Genomic DNA, 25469 nt, shown 5'->3' with positions numbered 1-25469 from the left:
GTTTTTCAGCCACACCCAGAGCTCTGTCTCTGTCACTCTGCTCCACATGAAGCAGCTAGTCCCCAGCCATCTGGCTGGAGCTTAGCCCTCTAGCCAAACTGCCATACTGTGTCTCAACTGGACACATGCCTGCAGCTGCCTGCTATCTTTGAGAGCACCTAATTCCCCTCAGGTGAGACTCATCTTGTAATCAGGGCTAGCTTAGCCCCAGGCTCACTAGCTCATGGGCTACCATCCTGTTCCCCAGCCCCATCAGTGTGTACTGAACATGTCCAGCTGGAAATCCTGTTGACTCACACCAGCCTATGAAGGTGTAACTTACACCACTTTACACATCAATTCTTATGTTGGCCCACTGAGTGTAATGGAGTCTAACAAAGTAACTCACACACTGTGGTCTGTAAGACAAGAGTGTTTCAGGCAAATTACCCAATGCAAAAGTTACATTAGGCCATCTGAGTCTTTAGTTTCCTCCTTTTTGTGACTTCTGGCATCTCAAAATGTAAATTACAGCCTAAGTCTCCCTTAGGCTCAGACTCCTGTAACACATTTACCAACATGTAACTTACATCACTTGATAGTTTCTGGGCCAAATTAATAAGTGATCTATCAGGCCTCTAAAGGGAAGTGAGGAAATTCTTCAGAAGCTTGGAAATAGAAAAAAGTAGTGTTGTAACCTGGTATGGCTGCCGGGACAAAGGCTTTGGATTTGGGACTGCCAGCTTGTGAAGACATGGGGAGCAAAGAAGGGTGGAAGAGGAGAGAAAGGCATAAATGTAGACAGGGTTGGCGAAATGGAGAAGAGCTTGTGCTTGCTATGGAAGAACAGCAGGAACCAATGCAGAGATTCAAGGAGACAGAGCAGCAAGAAAAGATGATTTTTTTAAAAAAAATGTCAAGCTTTGGGAGTAGGAGAGTATTTCCATTATCATCCACTAATGTGATATGTATTAATCTTGGGCCAAGTCCTGAAAACTTTTACTCAGACAGGATGTCTGCATCTGAGCCTGCTCAACGTGGTACATAATGTGGGACAGAGACCCAAAATGAGGAATACGAAAAGCATATTCATGCAGGTAATGTAACATACTGTGGGATTAATTCCTTTGGTGTAACTATCTTTCTGTAACCTTGGTTCTTTATTTCTAATGCAAATAATTTTTAACAATAACAGTGAGCATGAAATTATGTGGAATTTGGGGACTAAAATGGGTGGTGGCCCTCAAAATGAGGTATACTTGAGCAATCTGAGTTCCACTGACATCAGTGGGAATGTTTCATGTGTATTTACAAGATCAGACCCTTAAGTAACAACCAGAAAGCAGGTTGGGCTTTATAGGGACTGGGGCTTCTTCTGAACACAAATATCATTGTCATACATACCTGCTGTTTCATCTATGTACCTTACAGAATAGCACAACAAAAATGGGACATTTTAGATATAAAAATGTCATCCTTATAAGAAGCACGCCACTAGCAGCTGAGAGGATGTGTAACTAAAATTGGCTGCTAGGTAGCTTTGCAGAGTTTCTGAACTAGGTGCAAATGAAATGCAGTTTTCATTTGTCAGGAGTGGCTGAACAAGTTTACCCTAGTAGGTTGCAGTATTTTTATAATTCACTTTAGGCTGCCTGCATTCTTCCAAGACTAATTTTTTATCTGAATAAAACTGAATGTCTGCTGTATGTCCTGCCACCCTCTTCTGAATACTGACTGAATACTGAAAGCTGACTGCTTTGGCGATTGCACAGAAACCTCTTATTTCTCCTCCGTTAGGTGTTTTCCTGTACAGGATGACAAAATCCAGCCCAGTACTGTGGCATCCAAAAGTGCAGCAAGAGAGAAAGCTGGGCAGAGGACAAAGACCCATTACACCAAATTAAGACTAACTCTGCCATCCTCTCCCAAGAAAAATTCAGGGTTTTAAATAAGTTACTCTGAAATCATATAACCTCTGAGTATTGCATTATTCATAGACAATCACTGGCCAGGGTCAATAACCTCCCTATAGCCAAAGGCTGACCATGCTTCTAATTAAAGCAGAAAGGACCATACTGCTCTATAGTAAACATAGGTCCAGAAATTATTATAGATTTCCTCTTGCTGAGCCAATGGAACCAAGTAAATTATTACAAAGGACAGTCTTGGACCCTGTGTAAAGAATGTGATTTATCTTGTCTCAACCCTCTGTCAAGCAACCTAGAAGCAATACTGACAGAAGGGCTGGCTCTAGGTTTTTCGTCACCTCAAGCAAAAAAAAATTTGGCTGCCCCCACCCCAGCCCTGGGTTCCCTCCCACAACCCCTGCTGCCCAGCTCTGGGCTCCCCACCACTTGCACCCCCTGCTGCCCCAGCCCTGGGCTGTCCCCCCCCCAACCTGCACCCCCTGCTGCCCCAGCCCTGGGCTGTCCCCCCCCCAACCTGCACCCCCCGCTGCCCCAGCCCTGGGCTGTCCCCCCCCCCAACATACACCCCCCTGCCATCCCAGCCCTGGGCTGTCCCCCCCACCCACACTCCCTGCCACCCCAGCCCTGGGCCCCCATCCCCCTCAACAGTGCCCCCCCACCTACACACCCCCTGCCGCCCCAGCCCTGGATTCTGCCCCTTCCACCCGCACCCCCTGCTGCCCCAGCCCTGGGCTCTCTCCCACCCCCACCTGCAACCTCCTTTTGCCCCAGCCCTGGGTCACTGGTAAGTTGCTCCCAGGGTGTGTCATTTAGCAGGAATTTTGGATGTGCATAGAACAGACAGGATTGGTTCCCATATGGTTACAGAACTGCATAAAGTGGAACAATTTTCAGCTTGTGTGACTGGAGGATATCTGGATGCAGATTATAAGACCGTCCTCCATAAATGAGGAAAAGTTTATTATTCTTTTGTTCTGCTCTTTGTTTCTGTGGGGAATTTGCCAATGCAATATCACTGTCTTCCTTTTAAACAAATAAAATTAAAAAGCGATGGCTGTTGAAAATAGCAATTTCTGTCCTAAAAACCACTGGGAAGCATTTCTTGCTCAATTTTATCCTACTTTTTCTACAGCAAGTTACAGTGGATCAGTATATTTGATTTGGGAGAAATGAAGTAACAGCTGCCCAAATTGAGCTTGAGCACTCCTGAATTTTGAGGTGTTCAAACCTGGAAGGCAGATGCTAGATTCCCTTTCTGAATATTAGCTAAATCTGGAAAGGAAAAGTCAATTTCTGCTTCCATGGCTCAGAAGTGGAAATCCTCCTAAGTGCCTGGTACTGTGTCTAAAGCTGCCCAGGTCCAGAGCCTCCCCTCCCTTACTTATCATTTTAAATTCTAGTGGGATCCACATACTTCCCTTGCTAGGCTTCAGATAGACAGCATCTATCTGAAGCCTAGCAAGGGAAGTATGTGGATCCCACTAGACATTTAGTTCATCCAATTCCTTCTTCAGGGGCTGCAAGGTGAGGCCATACCAGTATCCCTAATCCAGTCTGGGGATGTCTTCTGAAGGGAATATCTGGGCCAAAGCCTTTCACTCCTTGGGCACACTTGTTCCCCATTCACAGTGCCGCCCCGCTCTAGCAGTGAGCTCTCCATTCACAGCAAGCTGCATCATGAAGTTTCAGCTACCATACTCCCTCTCCCTCCCTTTCCTGTTGATAGCAGCCAAGAGAATTCTGGGAAATGTAGTTCTTTCCCTGCTCCAGGACTGGCTATATAGGCAGAGAGCCAACCAAGGAACTACAGCTCCCAGGGTCCCCTGTTGGTTCTCAGCTCCCAGGCTGGCTCCCTGCCAGCTGCCACCCCTGCAAATGGGCTGCACTATGCAGCTGCTTGCTTTGCTGGTGCCTGGAGCCGCCCCTGACTTACAGTAGTTTAGGAGTACTCTGCAGGTCCTCATCTCCTATGGCTATGTTCGCACTCAAGAGGTGACCAGAAAGATGGATTAAAAAAAATGCAGGTGGAAACATTTACATGCTTTGTAAAGGTGGGTAAAGCAAGGACACATAGGTGCTGTAGTTCCCACCTACCCCTTGCCACTACCGACTCCAACACCACCTTTTTTCCTGGCATTACTCAAAGGTTAGATTTATAATATGACAAGCTTTTTGTGATATTCTGAATGTTTAAATTCTTCCTTGTCTCTGTCCTTTTCTTACAGTCAACCGCAAAGACAGAGACGGGAAACACATGGAGAAACACACAAGCAAGGCAGGTATGCTACTAAAAACATATCATCCTGGTAGCCATTACATCTTGCTAGCTCTTTATATTATTGGCTGTCAGCAGCAAAATCACAATGCCTTCCTCCCCATCTGAAAGGGTCAGATTTAAGAAAAAAATCCCAGGTAGCAAATGAACATGGGAACTCCAATGGTAAGTTCTGGTTTGATGCTCAGTGTGGTGAGGTGTTAGTCTGTTCTTTCTTCTTCTAGGGCAGGTAACGTACTGGTCAGGAGGTGGTGGTATCCTCCTTTGTGCCTAATCCACTGAAGATGAGTCTGTTATAGCCTCCATCTACAGAATCATAGAATCATAGAAGATTAGGGTTGGAAGAGACCTCAGGAGGTCAGCTAGTCCAACCTCCTGCTCAAAGCAGGACCAATACCAACTAAATCGTCCCAGCCAAGGCTTTGTCAAGCTGGGCCTTAAAAATCTCTAAGGATGGAGATTTCATCACCTCCCTAGGTAACCCATTCCAGTGCTTCACCACCCTCTTAGTGAAATAGTGTTTCCTAATATCCAACCTAGACCTCCCCCACTGCAACTTGAGACTATTGCTCCTTGTTCTGTCATCTGCCACCACTGAGAACAGTTGAACTTCATCCTTTTTGGAATCCCCATTCAGGTAGTTGAAGGCAGCTATCAAATACCCCCTCACTCTTCTCTTCTGCAGACTAAACAAGCCAAGTTCCCTCAGCCTCTCCTCATAAGTCATGTGCCCCAGCCCCCTGATCATTTTTGTTGCCCTCCTCTGGACTTTCTCCAATTCGTTCACATCCTTTCTGTAGTGGGGGTCCCAAAACTGGACGCAGTACTCCACATGTGGCCTCACCAGTGCTGAATAATCACTTCCCTCGATCTGCTGGCAATGCTCCCTAATGCAGCCCAATATTCCGTTAGCCTTCTTGGCAACAAGGCACACTGCTGACTCATATACAGCTTCTCATCCACTATAATCCCCAGGTCCTTTTCTGCAGAACTGCTGCTTAGCCAGTCGATCCTCATCCTGTAGCAGTGCATGGGATTCTTTCATCCTAAGTGTAGGACTCTGCATTTGTCCTTGCTGAACCTGATCAGATTTCTTTTGGCCCAATCCTCCAATTTGTCTAGGTCACTCTGGATCCTATCCCTACCCTCCACTGTATCTAACTCTCCCCCCATCTTAGTGTCATCTGCAAACTTGCTGAGGGTGCAATCCATCCCATCATCCAGATCATTAATAAAGATGTTGAACAAAACCTGCCCCAGGACTGACCCGTGGGGTACTCACTTGATACCAGCTGCCAACTAGACATCAAGCCGTTGATCACTACCCGTTTTACCCCACAATCTAGCCAGCTTTCTTTCCACCTTACAGTCCATTCATTCAGTCCATAATTTTTTAACTTGCTGGCAAGAATACTGTGGAAGATCATATCAAAAGCTCTGCTAAAGTCGAGATATATCACGTCCACTGCTTTTCCCATATCCACAGAGCCAGTTATCTAATCATAGAAGGCAATCAGGTTGGTCAGGCATAACTTGCCCTTGGTGAATCCATGTTGACTGTTCTCAATCACCTTCCTCTCCTCCAAGTGCTTCAGAATGGTTTCCTCAAGAACCTGCTCCATGATTTTTCCAGGGACTGGAATGCATCTTTCTGTACCTGAGCCAAAGAGGATGTGAGCCTTTTACATCCTCCCATTGCAGAGCCTGGCTCTCTAGCTTAAACTGGAGAGACCTGTGCTTTTTGCTCAAGAGGTGTCCTGTGCAATCCTGGACGTGTGGCTGCTTATGTGTCGTGCCATCTTGGCAAACACACTAGGGATTGACTAGGGACCTCCAGAGCTGAATGCATTAATCTTTACAGCTCAAGCTAAAGAGCCAGCTTCTGTAATGGGAGGATGTAATAAGCTCACATCCTCTGTGGCCCAGGTACAGAAAGATGCATAACAATCACCGTCAGTGTGTTACAAACACATCTGTCCATCTCGCCCTTAACTGAGATACTGAGGAAATTCCACACCCTCTACTCACCCTAGCAGCTGGGGGTTCCCATCCCTTCTAGTAACAGAATAGTATCTACAGAAGACGACTTCTGATAGTAGAGGGATCGTTAGTCCAGCAGACAAAAGCATCAAAAAGGTACTATGGCAGGAAGCTGAAGCTAGACAAATTTAAAACGACCTTGTATTTCCATTTGGAATAGTGAGGGTAGTGAGCCATTGAAACAACTTATCTAGGCCTGCAGTGGATTCTCCCTCACTGAACATCTTTAAATCAATAGTGATGTATTTCTAAAATATGTAGTTGAACTGGAGCACCTGTTGTTGGGCTTTATGCAGAAATTAGTCAGTAAAATCTATGGCCTGTATTATGCAGGAGATGGATGATCATAAAGTCCTTTCTGGCCTTAAAGTCAATGAATATAAAAGATGTCCAACGATCCCTTATGTCTAGCTAGGAATCCCACTCCTCGAACCCCAGGAGAGTCTGTAGCAGTTCAGATGCCAGTACATCCTTTGAGTTCTGCCTCGTGCTGACTTTTCTGTCCCTTATGGAAAGCTTCTCTCCTTGATCAGGACCATTAAATATATGACTGAGATCAGTGACGTGTACAGATTCAGTAGGTGGCACTAGCTTTTTATAATGGCTGTGGTATAGCCCTAGCTAATCAGGAAAAGGGAGCATTGTCAAGAGAACAGGGGAGAAGCTGTACCTTGAACAGAACCATATGAATCCCAGAGGAGGACAGAGAGTTCGAGAAACAAATTGGCTTCCAAGGCGTCTTTTAAAAATCCAGTGCACTCACCCCCCTACTCTCCCCCACAGATACTAGCATTCTCCTCTGGGGTCTACAACTGTGCTCTCTGGTGCTGCAGTATATGTGCACAGAATATATGTGGCTGAAAAATACAGTGTCTGTGGGCTCGTTCACACTGGGGGGGGGAATCGATCTTAGATATGCAACTTCAGCTACGTGAATAACGTAGCTGAAGTCAAATATCTAAGATCGGAGTACTCACCCGTCCAGATGGCGCGGGATCGATGTCCGCAGCTCTCCGTGTTGATTCTGGAACTCCGTTGGGGTTGATGGAGTTCCGGAATCGATATAAGAGCGCTCGGGGATCGATATATCGCGTCTAGATTAGACGCGATATATCGATCCCCGAGCAATCGATTTTAACCCGCCGATACGGTGGGTAGTCTGGACGTACCCTTTGTGTCAGTTGTAATCTTCCACATCAGCCTAACCTATACAGAGACCACAGCAGCAGTCTCTGTAACAGAAGTACTGTGCAATGTCAGTCCTAGCCACTAATGCAGCGGTTGGCAAAATTGGCATCAGGAAATGTCACTCATTTCCCTCTCTTCAGTTCTGTGCTTCTGATCGTTAAGGCAATCTCCTTAGGACGGGTATTAAACAGAGCCAGATTTAGACATCCACAAAACTCAGGGCTGCTCAGTGGAGGCCAGTACATCAGAAAGTGAGGAGGGAAACTGTGTCTCAGTGCCTTACTCTGAATCAGTTCATTGCAGCATAGATAGAGGAGGCTGTTCTTCCACCAAATTAGAACAAGGTAGGGGTTCTACCTTGCTTACCCTGAGGAGTGTCTGCTGTAGATTTGGGGGACCATTTTCCTCTTCCCGTGCTCCAAAAAGGAAGAAGAAAGCAACAAATCACATTGGATTAGTCAAAATCTTTGTCAACATTTTTTCAGTGGAAAGTCATTTTGAATGAACCTAAAATTCTTACAAACTATTGCTTTGTTTGAAGGTTTGATATTTTGATTAAAAAAAATTGAAAACATTTGTTCTGTTTTTGTTTTGATGTTTCAGCTAGAAAACGTTTTTGTTTCTGTTTCAAAAATCCAAAAAGGTTGGGCTTTGATTTTTAGGGTTGGAGGGGGTTATCCTCATTTCTCTCTCTATTGTATTTTTCCCTGACCACAAAGGGGAAAATATTTTTTTGGAAGGGAAGAGGAACAAAAACTGAATCAATCCCCAAAACATTTTCAGTTTTCAAAAATTACAATGAAAAATTTCAAATTTTGAACAAAGCAACAATCTTCATTTCACCTTTTTATTGAAAATTCTAAAAAATAAAATATTAAAATTTCTAGTAAATAAAATAGTTTTTATTTGAACATATTCATTGAAATAGATGTATATATTTTTGACCAGCTTCACACTTATTGGCTAAAATCTTCCCAAGTGGCCTCTGATTTTGGGTGACTCATTTCTGACTAAAAAGCATTTTTGACGGGAAAACCTTTCTCAAACATTTTGACCATCTTTAGTCAGCAGCATAGGCAACAAGTTATATTCTTTTGTGGTGCCCGGGCTCCAGAAATATTCAGGGCTAGGGGCTCTGCTCCACCAATATTTGGAGCTGGGTCTCTCCTCTGGCCCTGCCTGGAGCAGGGCTCTGCCCCCGCCTGCCACCCCTCCCGCCATGCATCTCCCCCACCCGCCCCACTGCATCCCTGCCTGAAAGAATGTGGTGCACGCCTCTCCTGTGCCTGCTTGTGCTGCTGGTGTAGCACATTCCTACATGGAGCGGTATCCTACACTACACCTGCTCCCAGCATCAACTGCTGTCTGCTGCCCCAGGGTCCTAGTGCCCCCCAACTGCTGATGGCAGTGCAGGCTGCCCTTACCCTGCCCTTCCACCCTAGCCCTGAGCCTCTCCAACACCCCAAACCCCTCATCCCCAGCCCTCATCCCCCTGCATCCTTATCCTCAGCCCGAGCCCTTAGCCCCCTCCTGCATCATGAACCCCTCATCCTCAGCCCCAGCCAGAGCCCTCATCTCCCTGCACCCTAATCCTCTGCCTCAGCCCTGAGCCCCCTCCTGAATCATGAACCCCACATCCTTAGCTCCACAGCTCTCACCCCTGCACTCCCTCCTATCCCCAAACTCCCTCCCAGAGCATGCACCCCCTCCCCCTTCCCACATATCCCCTCCTGCCCCCGAACTTCCTCTCTCTGCTCCATTGTAAATGGGGACTTAATATCCCATGGGCGTGTTCCCAGTCCTGCTGGAATCTGTTCTCAGACCTGCACTATTCAATATCTCTTATCACTGATCTAAAACAAAACATAAAATCATAGCTCAAAAGTGTGTGGATGACACAAATTGGCATTGTGGTAGATGAATAGAGCTTAGTGACTTTTTTTTACAAACTTTTTTCAGGGAAAAATGCAAATTTGTGCTGATTTTTGTCAAATTGTTTTGTTTGGGGAACAAAAACCTTCAGAAATTCCAAAAAAATCAAAACATTGGTTTTTTTTCTGTTCCAAGCAACTTTGTTTCTAAATGTCCTTTCATTTCATTTAAAAAATGCCTAAAATGGAAATGTGGTGTTCTGGGGTCAAAATATTGTCATTCAACCTGAAACAATTGATTTTTCAATTGTCAACCAACACAAAAACTGTTGTTGAGCCAGTTCTATAAATGACAGGTCAGGTCTACAGAATGTTCTGGATTGTATGGTAAACTGGATGCACTTGAACATGTGTTTAATATCATTAAATACAAGTCTATACATCTATGAACAAAGAATGTAGATTATGCAGGCTGGGGGACAGTAACACAGAAAAGGATGTAGGGATCATGGTGAATACCCAGCTGAAGATGAGTTTGGGGCTAAGAGAACAAATCCATGCAATCCTTCTATGTAGAGGCAGAGGAATATTGAGTAGAAGTAAGGTGGTGGTATTACCAGTGTATGTGTCATTAGAGAGACCATTACTGGGATTTTATATTCTGTTCTGGTATGAACAATTCAAAAAGGATGTTGACAAACTGGAAAGGGCTCAGAAAAGAGCTACAAGAGTGATCTGAGGTCTGGAAAGCCTGCCTTACAGTGAGAGGCTAAAGAAGCTCAACATATTTAGCTTAATAAAGAAGGTTGAAAGTATCTTGATCGTGGTCTATAAGTACCTACCTAGTAAGGGCTCTTTAATCTAGCCGAAAAGGGTATAACAATAAGTTAAAGCTAGATAAATTCAGACTATAAATAAGGCACAAATGTTTATTTGTGAGGGTAAGGAAACATTGGAACAACTCACCTAGGGAAGTGATGGATCCTCCAACACATAAAATCCTTAAATCAGGACTGGTTTTCTTTCTAAAAGGTATATTTTAACTCAACCAGAAGTTATAGGCTTGATGAAGAAATCACTAGTGAAATTTTATGGCCTGTGTTATGCAGGAAGGCAGAATAAATTATATTAATGATCCTTCTGGACTTCATGTTTATGATCTATGAGAATTCAACATGATGAAGAAGACCCCACATTCACTAGAAATAAATTTTCTCTCTCAAAGATTCTTCTTTTACATTCAGAAAGCATGCCACAGTCAAGGATTTTTGGTTTTTTGTTTTGGTTGGTCTATTACTGACTTACCTTTTTAATTAATTGTGAAAAGGGGTGTCTGAGTGCAAGCTGTTGACATCCAATATATTTTTTGATCGGAAACAGAAAACCTTCCTGAATCCTTCTTTTTCTTGGGTTCCTCAAGCAGCCTAGCCCATAAAAGAGAGCCACCTACTCTACAGCCAGCTCTGACTCCCACATTAAGTATAACTACATCAGAGAGATGCTGCACTTGAAATCTGTCTTTAGACTGAAACACTTTACTCTGTTTTCAGAGGTAAACTTGGCACACACTCAAAGCAAAGTATCGACTACAAGATATGGTGCAACTGTATATACTTCTGGTATGACCTCATATATTCCTATCTCTAGCACTCTCTGTTCTCTTTAGAAATCTGGGGCAGGAGTTAATCATTTTATTCCAAGCTGCAAGTCAACTTGCCTCCTGGCTGGGTTCCCAGTCCATCTCCATTTTGTTCCTGGGCTGCAGCCAGTAGGCTTTTATTTGAGATATTGTTTCCCTAATTCCTATCCTCGTGTCCTACCATAAATCTACGTCAGAAATGCTGCCCTCCTCCCCCAAAACGCTTATTCTTTTATTCACTTCTAATAGCATCTAGTGTAAACAAACATTTGAATTTTTGTATATAAAATATATTACAAACACAGATAATCTTTATACAGAAACAAGAGTTTGAAATGACTATTTTGCCTCAGCTAGTATTAGAATGAGAATCATTCAGAATACCCTGTCTCACCATGTAAAATCCAAGAGTTCTTTTTAAATGACATGCTATCACACATCAGATATGAACACAGGGATATAGTTTAATTGGTAGATGAACAAGACTGGTCTCTAGTTGAAGGATTAGCATCAAACATTTGCATGTCTCTTAAACGCAGTTAATTCTAATAATGCTGTATATCTTTTCCACATAGCCCAATACTAAAACGAAGCCCTGACATCACCAAATCACCGCTAACCAAGTCAGAACAACTCCTGAGAATAGATGACCATGATTTCAGCATGAGACCAGGTTTTGGAGGTATGAAAACTCATGCATCTGATTCCTATTTTTTGGACCATCTTTTCTATAAGAAAAACTGTACAGAACAGTGTCTCACTGGTGAGTGGACTGACGAGAGAGATTCGAAAGAACTGTTCGTAGGGAAAGACCATCCTTGTTTCTGTTCTGAATTTACAGCACAGCACATTCTTATGACTGAGAGGGCTTACAACAACATGGTCTTCCTCCTAGGATCACCAAATAACTTTCAGCAAAACCATGAGAATGTAGATAGAAGCATCATTTATGGATTTTAAATTCCTCGTATTGAGCTGAACCTTTGACTGGTAAAAATATATCCAGGTTCAGTTAACATTTATTTCTAGATTACTGTGAAATCCTAAGGTTATATCTCACTATGACAATATTTGTGTGTAATCAACTCATGTACAATACTTGCTGACCTTGTCTCTTATTATAAACTAAGAGAATATTTAGACTATGTGTTAATGTTTTGCTCACAGTCTTGCAGTCATATGTGACAGCAAACAAAGCTTTTAGAGCAAAGGATTAAGGAGAATGTGCTTTCTTATGACCCGCTGGATTAAAGAATGTTGTAATTTATCTACCCTTCCTGGCTGACAGATGGTCATTTAAATCCAGGATACCATTATACATTCTGATAGGAGAAGTGTTTATTACCAAATGCTTGATATACACAATACCAATGTGTTCAGTTCTTTTTAAAATGTCTGCAGTTTCAGGACAGTCCATTAATATTGCCATTATTTATTATAAGAAGTATCTTGTACTGTAATTGCCAAAGTTATACAGCGGCTAGTCAAAGTCTGGAGGAGGAAGAGGAAGTACAGCAGTAAATCTATAGAAGAGTCTGTGTATGCATTTAACACATCCTTATTAAATGCCAGACATCTAAAAAACAGAAGTGTTTAGTACTAGCTGGCATGTGTCCGTTAGCAGTCTGAGATGAGAAGGCAAGTAATGACATATGGAAAAATCCACTCACTCATAGAGGTAGCCCATCCCTAAATTTGCCACTACTCATACAGTACCTATTCTGTGTATTAACAGAATGCTCTCCAGGGTTGTCAGACTGGCAGCACACAGCACAAAGGAATTTTAAAAAACAAACAAACAAACAACTCTTCAAACATACAGAATAAGCACACCATCCCCCTGCATGTGGACAGATGTGCACTGCACAGAGCCCCATTGAAGTCAGTGGAGCACCACATGGGTGCAGGGGGTCCATTCACTTGGTTCTGACTGCATGATTAGGGCCTAAAGAGAGCACAATCAACTAGATCCACAAAGAAAAACAGCTTAACCATTTCTTACCAGCTTCATGGAGGATTCATTTTACCCAGGCCTCCTGCCCGTGGAATTCCCATTGACTGGCGCAGGAGTTGTTCACGCAGCTATATTGCTGGATAAAACTCTGCCTGGTTTTATCTTGTACCTGAAGGATGCCATTTTCAGTTTATCAAAGGCCGTAAATATTTGGTATGTTGAAGCAGTTCCAACGGTCAGTACTGCATGTATTTACTCTTTGAATAAGTGGCAATCCTTAAGGGCAGCATTGTCCTAAGCATCAGCAGCTCAAAGGATCTTAAGGGGAGGCCTGTGGGCACTCATTGCCCTTTAAAAAAAGGATTGGGAATGGACAGGGGTTAAGGGAATAAGTGTCAACCGGGCATTTTCAGGGATGTCCCATGCATGCAGCTAGCGGCTGTTGCTCTAGTGCCAAACCAAGTTCACCCAGTCACCCCACATCTATCCACTGGCTCACACATATACAAATACCCCCAGCCTCTATTACACACTGATTAAAGGATCACTACGCAAACAGAACAGTCAGGGCTGGACTAGGACATGAAGAAGGGTTGGGAGGGAGACAGGCAACTAATTGTAGTAGCTGGGCAAAAGGAGGGTATGGGACAGGCTTCTGGGAGCATGGAAGGGAAGCAGGGATGTGGTTTTGGTTTGAAGGGGGGTCTCAACCAATGAAGGGCTGCTGCACAGCTTATCTGTTGCACTGTCTCCAGGCCCAACTCCTTTTTAGGTGGTAAAGGAGAGGAGGAGTATGGCACTGCAGTAAAATATATCAGCCCTGTGGAACCTTCCTCAGCTGCATGGAGGTGTAATTGATGCAGAGGTACAGGTTCACTCCTGAAGCCATTGTACACCCATATGATGAGCTAAGGAGGACTTGGAGAAGGTGGTACTATGAACACACACTTTGTCTGTAGTGGTCACTTCTGCCATGGCACTTCCAGCCACTAGGCCTTTCAAAAAACCGTAGAACAGTGGCTTTCAACCAGGGGTCCCGGGCTCTCTGCAGGTCCGTGAGCAGGTTTCAGGGGGGTCCACCAAGCAGGACCAGCGTTATACTCACTGGGGCTCCGGGCAGAAAGCCTAAGCCCAGCCACCACCCAGGGCTGAAGCAGAAGGTGGAGCCATGGGGCCCTGGGCAACTGCCTGCTTGCTACCCCTTAACACCAGCCCTTGCTTTGATATGCAGAAAAACAGTTGTTGTAGCATAGGTGGGCTGTGGAGTTTTTATAGCATGTTGTGGGGGCCTCTGAAAGAAAAAGGTTGAGAACCCCTGCCGTAGTAAACACCAAGCTTATCCGTGGCTGCAGTCTTTACCTGTGTAAGATTTCCAGTTTGCTGTGATCAGGAGGGGATCTGATTACATTGTAACCTGGAACCCTGCTGCAGGCTTTCGCTCAGTTCTAGGAATTGCTCCATGGGTGAACAATGCAGCCTTTAGAAGCAGAACATAATTCTACACTGACCATGCTGGGTGTGCTGCCAGCCAGGTGCTTGTGAAAGGTTTCCAAGTGCCTGTCACAGCTCTTTTGTCCTCAACAACTCTGATGTCCCAGCATGGTTTGAGCAATAGGAAGAGGCTTCCCTCTGTGTGAATGCCTAGCGATGGTGAAGAGCAAGCCTTTTAGACACACAGAAAGCAATATTAGTTTATTTGTATTACACAACTTATTAGCACCTGTACTCTACTCCTCGAGGCTTTCAGTGGGGATGTTATACATGGTGACTTTAATTTTGTTTAGGTCAGACTATGAGGGTAACACACAACAGGTTGTGTTGTTTTCTCAGAGCATAGCTCCCATATTTCCCCCAGAGCTCTGAGAGCCATGGCCTTCAGAGAAGGCAGCTGGGACTCACCAGGATACCTCCTGCTGGCTGGCTAGCCTCTAGATTGGTTGCTTGACCTCCCCTTCCTGATTCTTCAGTGTGTGGCAGCCCACTCATTCTACCCGTTTGATTATTCAGATGGTTTGCAGAGTGGGAGCAGCAGAGAGGCCTAATCCTCCCTGCCCTCCATTACTGAATAGGATTTTTTTCTGGACACCAGCTGTGGGATCCACAGAGGGACTTAGGTGTTGCAATGCTGAGCATCATGGCACCTAACTTTTGCACCTAGAAAACCACAGGAACTCCACTACTATTCACAATGAATGAGGAGAGACAGGCACTAAGCATGCAATCCACAAAGTCTAGCGTGACCATATGTCCCATTTTCGCCAGGATAGTCCCTTCCTTTCCTGGCTGTCCTGACTTATTTTCCAAAAGGAAGACATTTGTCCTGTTTGCTCTTGCAAACCCCTGCAGTGTTCCAGCGACCGGACAACAGCCTCCTGCGGGGCCCTGCAGGGTTCCAGTAAGCAGGCAACAGCTTCGCGCAGGGGTGGTGTGGAGGGCAAGGCTCCAGTGAAAGGAAACAGCATGGGGCAGGGCCTCGGGCGAGCAGCTGGGGGTGTCCTGTTTTCTCTTTAGGAAATGTGGTCACCCTAACAAAAGCCAGCACACTGGACGGGGAGCCATCTAAGCCAGCCAATGGGAGGTGCTGACAGAGTGCTGTGCTAAGCCATGCCTCTCTCATGAAGATGAGTGCCTAAGTCCAGGCTGCAGAGAGGTGCCTAGCTCTGCTTAGCAACCCATAAACAGGAACCTGCAGCCTGGAGTCAGGTGCCTTAGGAGATTCTTGAGGGAGTGAGTTAGGTGCCTGCCTTGTTCCACACAAAATGGCCAGAGGATAAGGTGGTGCCCCCATCACTGATCCGCCTTATAATGTTTAGCCCAGGGGCTAGAGCACTTGCCTGGGATATGGGTGACCAAGGTGCAGTCTCCGTTCCTCTGCCAGAGGGGAAGAAAGGATTTGGACAGGGGTTTTCCACTTCATGGGAGAATGTGCCAACCACTGAGCTATGGGATATTGTATGTCGAGCTCCCTCAGTCTCTCTTGCTGAAGCTGTTCCACTGGATAAAATAATGATAGTGATTGTAACAGTAACTGGAGGACCCCAGGTCTCCCACCTCCCAGATGGGTGCCCTAACCACTGGCCTGCAGAGTCATTCTCATGTGCTCTTTTTCTCTCATGTCCAATGATTATATAAGTTTTTATCCACCGTGGAACAGTCACCGGGCTGGAGAGAGAAAGTGTGTGGGAATGTCTCTGTAGTCCAGTGTTTAGGGAACCCACCCGGAGGTGAGAGACCCCAGGTCCAGCCCCTCTGCTACAATCATTCCTTCATTATCATGATGCAGACCCTAAGAGGAGACCTACTGGATCAGGACCTGCATGTGATAAGTGGTCAGCTGCCAATCTTCCTCTGGCTCGTGAATCCCTCTGGGTTTAGGCAGGAGATAGGCATCCAAATGCCAAGAGGGAAGCAGCAGGGTGCATACCCAGAGGCTGAAACATTGGTGCCTGTGAAACTTTTACTTAGGAGCCAAGTGAATTTAGGTGCTTACAGTGTTCAGCAGTTTTGTGCGCCTAGGATTTAGGTGCCTAAAACAGAAACTTAGGTGGTGCCTAACTCCTTCTGTGCATCCATACTTATGTTCCTCTGTGTTATCTAATTGACCTATGAAAACTTGGCTCCTGAGCCCTGTAAAACTATTCCTTCTGTTAATCTGACCCCTTAATAGTGTCTTAAAAACTAATAGGAGTGAGTCAGTTCACCCTTCTGTACAACATTATATTTTAGGCACCCTAATTTTTTTTAAGGCTTGTCTACACACAGTTTTTGTACCACTTCAGCTACAGCAGTTTAGAAACTACTATAATTAAAACACTGCAACCCCTTACTATTGACACAGTTATATGAATAGAAAGGTGCTTATATTGGTATAGTTTTATTTAGGTAAATATATGAAAAAAGTTATACCACTGTAAGTACCATTATACTGGTATAACTGCATCCACACTAGGGAGTTGGAATTATTTTGACTATTTTTTGAACCAATACTGTTAAATCAGTAAAACAACTGTGTATGGACCAGCCTTTAGGTGCAAGTTTCAGACACCCTAGAGAAGTCTGGCTAGAGTGGCATTTAATTGCCATGTACATTTCCTCTGAAGACTTTAATGCCATTCAATTAAATTTAGAATTTAAGTTCCACCCATTCCCCAACTACCTGTGTGGGGTGATGCTGTGATTGTGGGCATTTGTGTTTTCAGTGCTTCCTGAGGTACCACAGTCATGTGGACTGGTATTACGGCTGTTGTGATTAAAAAGGCTTTTGGCCATCTGACATTTTGTATCATCATTTGGCCCTTAATGACATAGCACTGTCCTGGTTTTGCCTCAGGGCCCGCTGTGTTGTCCAGTGGGATAATGGTCCAAATATAGCTTTCTGCTGCCCTAAAATCCTTCAAAAGAAATGACAGCAATTGGCCCAATAAAAGATATTACCTGAGCCACCTTGTCTTGCTCAGATCCTGGCACCCACACGGCTACTACAACACTGCAAACAAAGTCTGGCAATGCAGTTTGTTTTTCACTGTTTGAAAGAAGCAGCTTTACCTTTGCAGATCAGGGACAAGTTGTAAAGGGATAATTGGTTTTTCCTTCACAGATTAACTGTCTAATTTATTGTCTAGTTCATAATTCATACAGTATTAATTACATTATGAAACAGCACTATCGTCAACATAGTATTAACCACTGGGTGAGATTACAAATAATTTTCTGTCAGTTACAGTTTGATTATGGAGCCGAGACATAATGTAACAGAAAAGGTTCCACAGCATTTGTGTGGGAAGTTAATAAAACATAATTCAGTACTATCCAGACATTTAATTGTCTCATGATAAATTAACTCTGCTTTCTGGAGAGGACTATGCTCTGGACTAAAAGAGAACACCAAGTGCTAGGGCAGGGGCGGGCAAACATTTTGGCCTGGGGGCCACATCGGGTTTCTGAAATTGTACAGAGGGCTGGTTAGGGGAGGCTGTGCGTCCCCAAACAGTCAGGCATGGCCCGACCCCCAATCCCTATCTGACCCCCCCGGCCTATTGCCCCCTGACTGCCCCCCACTACTCCATCCAACTCCCCCTTTCCTTCCTGACTGCCCCCTGGGACACCTGCCCCCATTCAACCCCCTGTTACTGCCCTCCGACTGGCCCGACCCCTATCCACACCCTTGCCCCCTGACCACTCCCCCGAACTCCCCTGCACTCTATCCAACCCCCCTGCTCCCTGCCCCCTTACCACACTGTCTGGATCACCGGTGGCTGGCAGCGATACAGCTGTGCCACCCAGAGCACCAGGACAGGCAGCCATGCCAACCGGCTGGAGGCAGCCACGCCACCGTGCAGCACAGTGCACCGGGTCAGGCTGTGCTTCTGCAGATGTGCTTCCCGGCAAGAGCTTGCAGCCTCACCACCCAGAGCATTGTGCTGGCTGCGCAGTGAGCTGAGGCTGTGGGGAAGGGGGAACAGCAGAGAAGGGGCTAGGGGCTAGCCTCCCAGGCCAGGAGCTGAGGGGCTAGGCAGGAGGGTCCCACAGGCCGGATGTGGCCTGCAGGCCGTAGTTTGCCCACCTCTGTGCTAGGGCAATGAGTGAAATAGATACAAAAAAGGAGGTGATGTTTACACAATAATAGACATACATTATAATAATAATATTTTGCATTACTGTAACATTTGCCATTTGAGTATCTCAACTGCTTTATAAACATTAATGTTCAAAGGTCTGGTCTAAAACCCAGTAAAGTCATTGAGAGTCTTTCCACTGACTTTAATGGGCTTTGAATCAAGCCCAAAGTCCCCCAACATGCCTGTGAGGAAGGTAGATACCATCATCATTTTGAACTAGCAGTGATGAGGTAGGAGAACAAATTTCATCACTTCCACTCCTGGGCTTCATCTTCTCAACCATCCTTCATCTTCTAATCATGCCATAGAATTATCTGATAGCAACAGAAGATTCTGAGAGGGTGAAATAGGTAACATTTTTGAGAGAGTGATGGAAAGTAAGAGTCTAGCTTCTGACTTTCATTGGCGGTTAAGAAAAAGAAGCAGCATCTTGCAGTAGGTCAGTTTTTACTGTTTGACTTTCAAATGCCCTCAGTTTCCTAGTGAGTGTCACAGGACTGAATCTCAGCTCCTGATGGGCTCCTAAAGTATGGCAGACTCTTGTCAGATGGTTTGGAGAAGGTGACATCCATACACGAATGGAGATCGCGCAGTCTTGACCCCTGTCTTTCCACAGCCAGACTCCAAGCAACACCAGCGCTTCTCAATAAAGCAGGAGTAGGAGAGGAATGATTCAAAGCAGACTTAAGATATGTCTTCTACATCAGAGGTTCTGCAACTATGGTCCGTGGACCACCAGTGGTCCGCGAGCTCTATTCAGGTGGTCTGCGGATAGTTCCCTCTAAGGTGTGTGCCTGGGCGGCAGCACAGAAGAGAATGAAGGGCCACCCACCTAATTAGTGGAGTCGCACAGGCATGGCTCCACTAATTAGGTGCCTGCACCCTTGAGAAGATGCACATGTAAGGTGAGGTGGTGGTCTTGGGGGGAATAGAGGGTAGGTGGGAGGGGGACAGTGGGTGAGAAGAGGGGGTGGGGGGTAATTTAGGATGTGCAGGGATGTGGTGGCCATAGAAAGAAGCAACTTTCCCCAGCTCCAGGGCTGCAGCTGCCAGGGAGAGACCCCCATCCTTCCCTGCCTCAGCTCTGTGGCTGCTGTGATGGGAGAGACCCCCCCGCCCCAACTCCTTCCTAGCCCCAGCTCGGGGGCTGCTGTGGCGGGAGAGAGAGGGCACACCCATGGCATTAGAAAGGTAAGACTAGTGATATTAAAATAGGAGTTGTGTGCTTTTATTTGTAGAACAAAAAAAAGTTAATTATTAAGATTTTTTTTATGTAGTGCTTTTATCCAAAGAGCTTTACAATAGTTAGCTAATGGTACAAACAACATTTGGGAAGATCATTAAGTGGTCTGCTGAGACTCTCAGCAATTTTCAAGTTGTCCGCAAAAAAAGAAGTTTGAGAACCACTGTTCTACACTTTAACCACTACAGCAGCATAGCTGCAGCTGCACCATTGTAGCACTTCAGTGTAGACACTTGTTACAGCCACAGGTTCTTATCTCATCGCTGTAGTTAATCCACTTCCCTGAGAGCTGGTAGCTAGGGAAATGGAAGAATTCTGGGGTTAAGTTGGCTTAACAACATTACTCAAGCTAGGTCTACACTGGGGGCGGGGAGGTCGACCTAAAATACACAACTTCAGCTACGCGAATAGCGTAGCTGAAGTCGGTGTATCTTAGGTCGATTTACCTCGCCGTGAGGATGGTGGTGAGTTGACCACTGCCACTCTCCCATCAACTCTGCTTCCACCTCTTGCCATGATGGAGTTCCGGAGTCGACAGCAGAGTGATCAGGGATCAATTTTATTGTGTCTACACTAGACACAATAAATCAATCCCTGATAGATCGATCACTATCCACCAGTTCGGCAGGTAGTGTAGACATACCCTTAGGAATGTAGATTTTTTACACCCCTGAGTGATGTAGCTGGGCAGACCTAGCTTTTTAAGTATAGACCTGGCTTTAGTGGAGGTCAAAGATCTGGCTCTGTGTTCTGTATCTTATAGTTTGCAATACATCAGCAATTAAATGATGTTTGCAAACCTGAGGCTTTTTGCTGATCAAAGGGCCTATACACTGTACACAGTTAACATATCCAAAGGTTTAAAACTAAAAAATACTATAGTTCATTGGGGGTGGGGGAAACCTCATAGGAATTACCATACTAATTAGACCAAGGTTCCATCTAGTCCTATGTTCCTTCTCTGACAGTGCTCACTATCAGATGCTTCAGAAACCCCATTGTGGACAATTATGGAACAATATGCATGTGTGTTTAATAAAGGCTAGTGGACTAATTCTATTTTTCAGTTATATAAATATTATCATGCATTTACTGAAAATCATCCTATAATATTGAATTTTCTCCTGTGTAGTACATGGGATAGACCTTACCAGATGGCATGTATTTTAGAATTACTTTTGGTTGTGGTGTCTTTTTGTTTGTTTGTTTGATTTTTGTCATCTTGGGGTTTTTTTCTGGGGGTGGGGGGAAATTGTTTGGTTGTTTTTTGCATATTTTAAATAAATTGTAAACTGCTCTGTTGCAATATAAAATATTAATGATTGTTTTAAGGAGCCACTAATCTAAAGTAATCTGCTAGCAAATGACTGAGTAATGGATCAGTCTAAATACTGTTATAACGAGCATTTTGGTATGAATTCCGGTCTCTTACAGTGGTTTACTGTGATTTCTATTCCAGAGAAGACAGACATTTTCCTCTATCCTTTTGAGTGCATTTTAGCCTCCAGGGTTATTTTTTTTTAATTCTTTTCTTTTTTTGCAGGCCCTGCAATTCCGGTGGGAGTAGATGTACAAGTTGAGAGTCTGGATAGTATTTCAGAGGTAGATATGGTAAGTGTCTGTCTGACAACTTATGTAAATGATCTCAAACTACTGTCCCACCACTGTAATGTCAGGCAGAACAGAGGAAGAAGGAATGACCGCTAAGATTATATGCTCTTTTTCTGTAGAACATTTGTTATTCTCGAGAACAATACTGTGCTCCCACAAAACCAAGGATTTTGGTTGCTATGTGTAAGTGCTTCTTAATAAGTGATGGAGGTTGGTGATTAGAAACTGCTAACAAAAACCACAAATATGTCAGCTTTATAGCACAGCATGAGGTAGAACTGTAGTGAGAACTGAAACACCTGCAATTTCAATGCTACCACATGAGGCAGGTCATCCATTAGGAAAGGGATCTGAATAGAAAGAGCAGTGTGAAGATGCAGCTTATCTAGAATCTGCTTTCTGTGGAGGTGAAATTCACCTGAGCCGAGGGTCAACAGGAGACCTGTATCCCGTTTTGGTGCCCCTTAATTATTTAAAATAAACCTTAAGTAGGAGGTAAGTGACACACAGGACCTGTGCTCTCTGGCTGCATAGGGTTTAATTTTACTCTAGTCTCTGTACTTTTGAATTCCTACCCACTTCCCACAGGGAGTTAATTTAATTCTGCACATTTTAAAGCTTTACAAAATTGGTCCAGTAGAAGATATTACCTCACCCACCTTATCTCACACATTTATCTCATGGTTTTTGAAGCAAATCTCAGGGTTTTTGAGAACCTGACTTAATTTTTGAAAGCTTGGGATTGGCAATGCTGCCACTTCTCCTGACACTGCCCCCACCCCCCAAATTCATTGGTTCTCTAGTAAGATGGAAAGACTGTCCTTTCTAAACATCAGTATCAGCAGTATGACATTTGATGACAGACTAATGTATAACATCAGAGTCCCTAACGTTTTTGACTTCAAAAGGGCTAACTTTAAAGAATTAAGGAAATTAGTTAGGGAAGTGGATTGGACTGAAGAACTTGTGGATCTAAATGCAGAGGAGGCCTGGAATTACTTTAAGTCGAAGCTGCAGAAACGATCAGAAGCCTGCATCCCAAGAAAGGGGAAAAAAAACCATAGGCAGGAGTTGTAGACCAAGCTGGATGAGCAAGCATCTCAGAGAGGTGATTAAGAAAAAGCAGAAAGCCTACAAGGAGTGGAAGATGGGTGGGATTAGCAAGGAAAGCTACCTCAGTGAGGTCAGAACATGTAGGGATAAAGTGAGAAAGGCTAAAAGCCATGTAGAGTTGGACCTTGCAAAGGGAATTAAAACCAAAAGTGAAAGGTTCTATAGCCATATAAATAAGAAGAAAACAAAGAAAGAAGAAGTGGGACTGCTAAACACTGAGGATGGAATGGAGGTTAAGGATAACCTAGGCATGGCCCAATATCTAAATAAATACTTTGCCTCAGTCTTTAATAAGGCTAATGAGGAGCTTAGGGATAATGGAAGGATGACAAATGGAAATGACGATATGGAGGTAGATATTACCACATCTGAGGTAGAAGCCAAACTTGAACAGCTTAATGGGACAAAATTGGAGGGCCCAGACAATCTTCATCCAAGAATATTAAAGGAACTGGCGCATGAAAATGCAAGCCCATTAGCAAGAATTTTTAATGAATCGGTAAACCCAGGGGTTGTATCATATGACTGGAGAATTGCTAACATAGTTCCTATCTTTAAGAAAGGGAAAAAACGTGATCCGAGTAACTATAGGCCTGTTAGTTTGACATCAGTAGTATGTAAGGTCTTGGAAAAAATTTTGAAGGAGAAAGTAGTTAAGGACATTTTGGTCAATGGTAATTGGGACAAATTACAACATGGTTTTACAAACGGTAGATCGTGCCAAACCAACCTGATCTCCTTCTTTGAGAAGGTGTCAGATTATTTAGACAAAGGAAATGCAGTAGATCTAATTTACCTCGATTTCAGTAAGATATTTGACAGAGTTCCACATGGGGAATTATTAGTTAAATTGGAAAAGATGGGGATCAATATGAAAATTGAAAGGTGGATAAGGAACTGGTTAAAGGGGAGACTCCAACGGGTGGTACTGAAGGGTGAACTGTCAGGCTGGAAGGAGGTTACTAGTGGAGTTCCTCAAGGATCAGTTTTGGGACCAATCTCATTTAACCTTTTTATTACTGACCTTGGCACAAAAAGCGGGAATGTGCTAATAAAGATTGCGGATGACACAAAGCTGTGGGGGGTATTGCTAACACAGAGAAGGACCGGGATATCATACAGGAAGATCTGGATGACCTTGTAAACTGGAGTAATAGTAATAGGATGAAATTTAATAGTGAAAAGTGCAAGGTCATGCATTTAGGGATTAATAATAAGAATTTTAGTTATAAATTGGGGACACATCAGTTGGAAGCAACAGAGGAGGAGAAGGACCTCGGAGTATTGGTTGATCACAGGATGACTATGAGCTGCCAATGTGATATGGCCGTTAAAAAAGCTAATGCAGTTTTAGGATGCATCAGGCGAGGTATTTCCAGCAAAGATAAGGAAGTGTTAGTACCGTTATACAAAGCATTGGTGAGACCTCATCTGGAATACTGTGTGCAGTTCTGGTCTCCCATATTTAAAAAGGATGAATTCAAACTGGAACAGGTTCAGAGACGGGTTACTAGGATGATCCGAGGAATGGAAAACCTGTCTTATGAAAGGAGACTCAAAGAACTTGGCTTGTTTAGCCTAGCCAAAAGAAGGCTGAGGGGGGATATGCTTGCTCTTTATAAATATATCAGAGGGATTAATATTAGGGAGGGAGAGGAATTATTTAAGCTTAGTACCAATGTAGACACAAGAACAAATGGGTATAAACTGGACACTAGGAAGTTTAGACTTGAAATTAGACGAAGGTTTCTAACCATTAGAGGAGTGAAGTTCTGGAACAGCCTTCCAAGGGGACTAGTGGGGGCAAAAGACATATCTGGCTTTAAGACTAAGCTTTATAAGTTTATGGAAGGGATGGTATGATGGGATAGCTTAATTTTGGCAATTGATCTTTGATTATCAGCAGGTAAGTATGCCCAGTGATCTGTGATGGGATGTTAGATGGGATGGGATCTGAGTTACTGCAGAGAATTCTTTCCTGAGTGCTACCTGGTGAGTCTTGCCCACATGCTCAGGATTTAGCTGATCGCCATATTTGGGTTCGGGAAGGAATTTTCTTCCAGGGCAGATTGGCAGAGGCCCTGGAGGTTTTTCGCCTTCCTCTGCAGCGTGGGGCATGGGTCACTTGCTGGTGGATTCTCTGCAGCTTGAGGTCTTTAAACCACAATTTGAAGACTTCAATAACTCAGACATAGGTTAGGGGTTTGTTATATAAGTGGATGGGTAGGATTCTGTGGCCTGCTTTTTGCAGGAGGTCAGACTAGATGATCATATTGGTCCCTTCTGACCCTAAAGTCTATGAGTCTATGGTCTATATGCATTGTATGTGGTCCCATGACACCACAGTAGACAACATCATGGTCAGGGGTGAAAGTAAAGCCAAAGACTTACCGGTACAGGGGCAGGCTCCAGCCCCTGGAAGGGGAGGAGCTTGGGGGGAAGGGGTGGGCCTGGGAGTGAACATCTCCCCAGCCAGCCCTTCCATGTTGCCTGGCCCATGCCACCTGAGGCTCCAGCAGCGATTTAAAGGGCCCAGGGCATCCTTTTAAATCACCGGCCCCCAAGGCAGCTGCTCCTTTTGCCCCCCTCCCATTGGTGGCTGGAGGGGCGCAAAAGGGGCAGCACTTTAAAGTCATTTGGGTATGGGCTGGTACTGGTGGCAACTTTTTACCGTAAGCCGTATTGGCCCGAACCAGCTTACTTACCCCTGATCATGTTGCATTCATATTATATATATATATATATATATATATATATATATATATATATATATATATATATATATATATATATATATATATAAAACCAGAACATTGCAAGAACATTGTTTTTTTTAATTAGACATCAATTTGAATTTGCACTAGATTTATGCCATGGGAGACAAATAAATTAAGTTTTATTTCTCTCCTGAATTCAGATTTTTTTTTCACTATAAAGCAGCAAAAAAAGAAGACATTTTGAAAAGCTTTAGGGTGTCACAGTTCAGAAGCTTTGTCCAATTCACTTCAAA

General features: G+C 44.2%; 2 protein-coding genes across 5 annotated transcripts in view; one reads left to right on the top strand and one right to left on the bottom strand.

Moving 5' to 3' along the window:
* PM20D2 (peptidase M20 domain containing 2) overlaps nucleotides 1-25469 on the bottom strand; it is a 242824-nt gene that overhangs the window by 122098 nt on the left and 95257 nt on the right. The gene's annotated exons all lie outside the window — the stretch shown is intronic.
* Nucleotides 1-25469, top strand: part of GABRR1 (gamma-aminobutyric acid type A receptor rho1 subunit) — a 105120-nt gene that overhangs the window by 30292 nt on the left and 49359 nt on the right. Inside the window, exons 2-4 of one of the 2 annotated variants that reach the window (XM_030555919.1) lie at nucleotides 4133-4186; nucleotides 11496-11602; nucleotides 21279-21346. In XM_030555919.1, the coding sequence (XP_030411779.1) occupies nucleotides 4133-4186; nucleotides 11496-11602; nucleotides 21279-21346 (229 nt within the window). The remainder of the gene's footprint in view (nucleotides 1-4132; nucleotides 4187-11495; nucleotides 11603-21278; nucleotides 21347-25469) is intronic. The other variant, XM_030555921.1, reaches the window with a different exon arrangement.

Source organism: Gopherus evgoodei, chromosome 3 (assembly GCF_007399415.2).
Source record: "Gopherus evgoodei ecotype Sinaloan lineage chromosome 3, rGopEvg1_v1.p, whole genome shotgun sequence".
Lineage (NCBI taxonomy): Eukaryota > Metazoa > Chordata > Testudines > Testudinidae > Gopherus > Gopherus evgoodei.
This window is presented reverse-complemented; position numbering and strand designations above follow the sequence as displayed.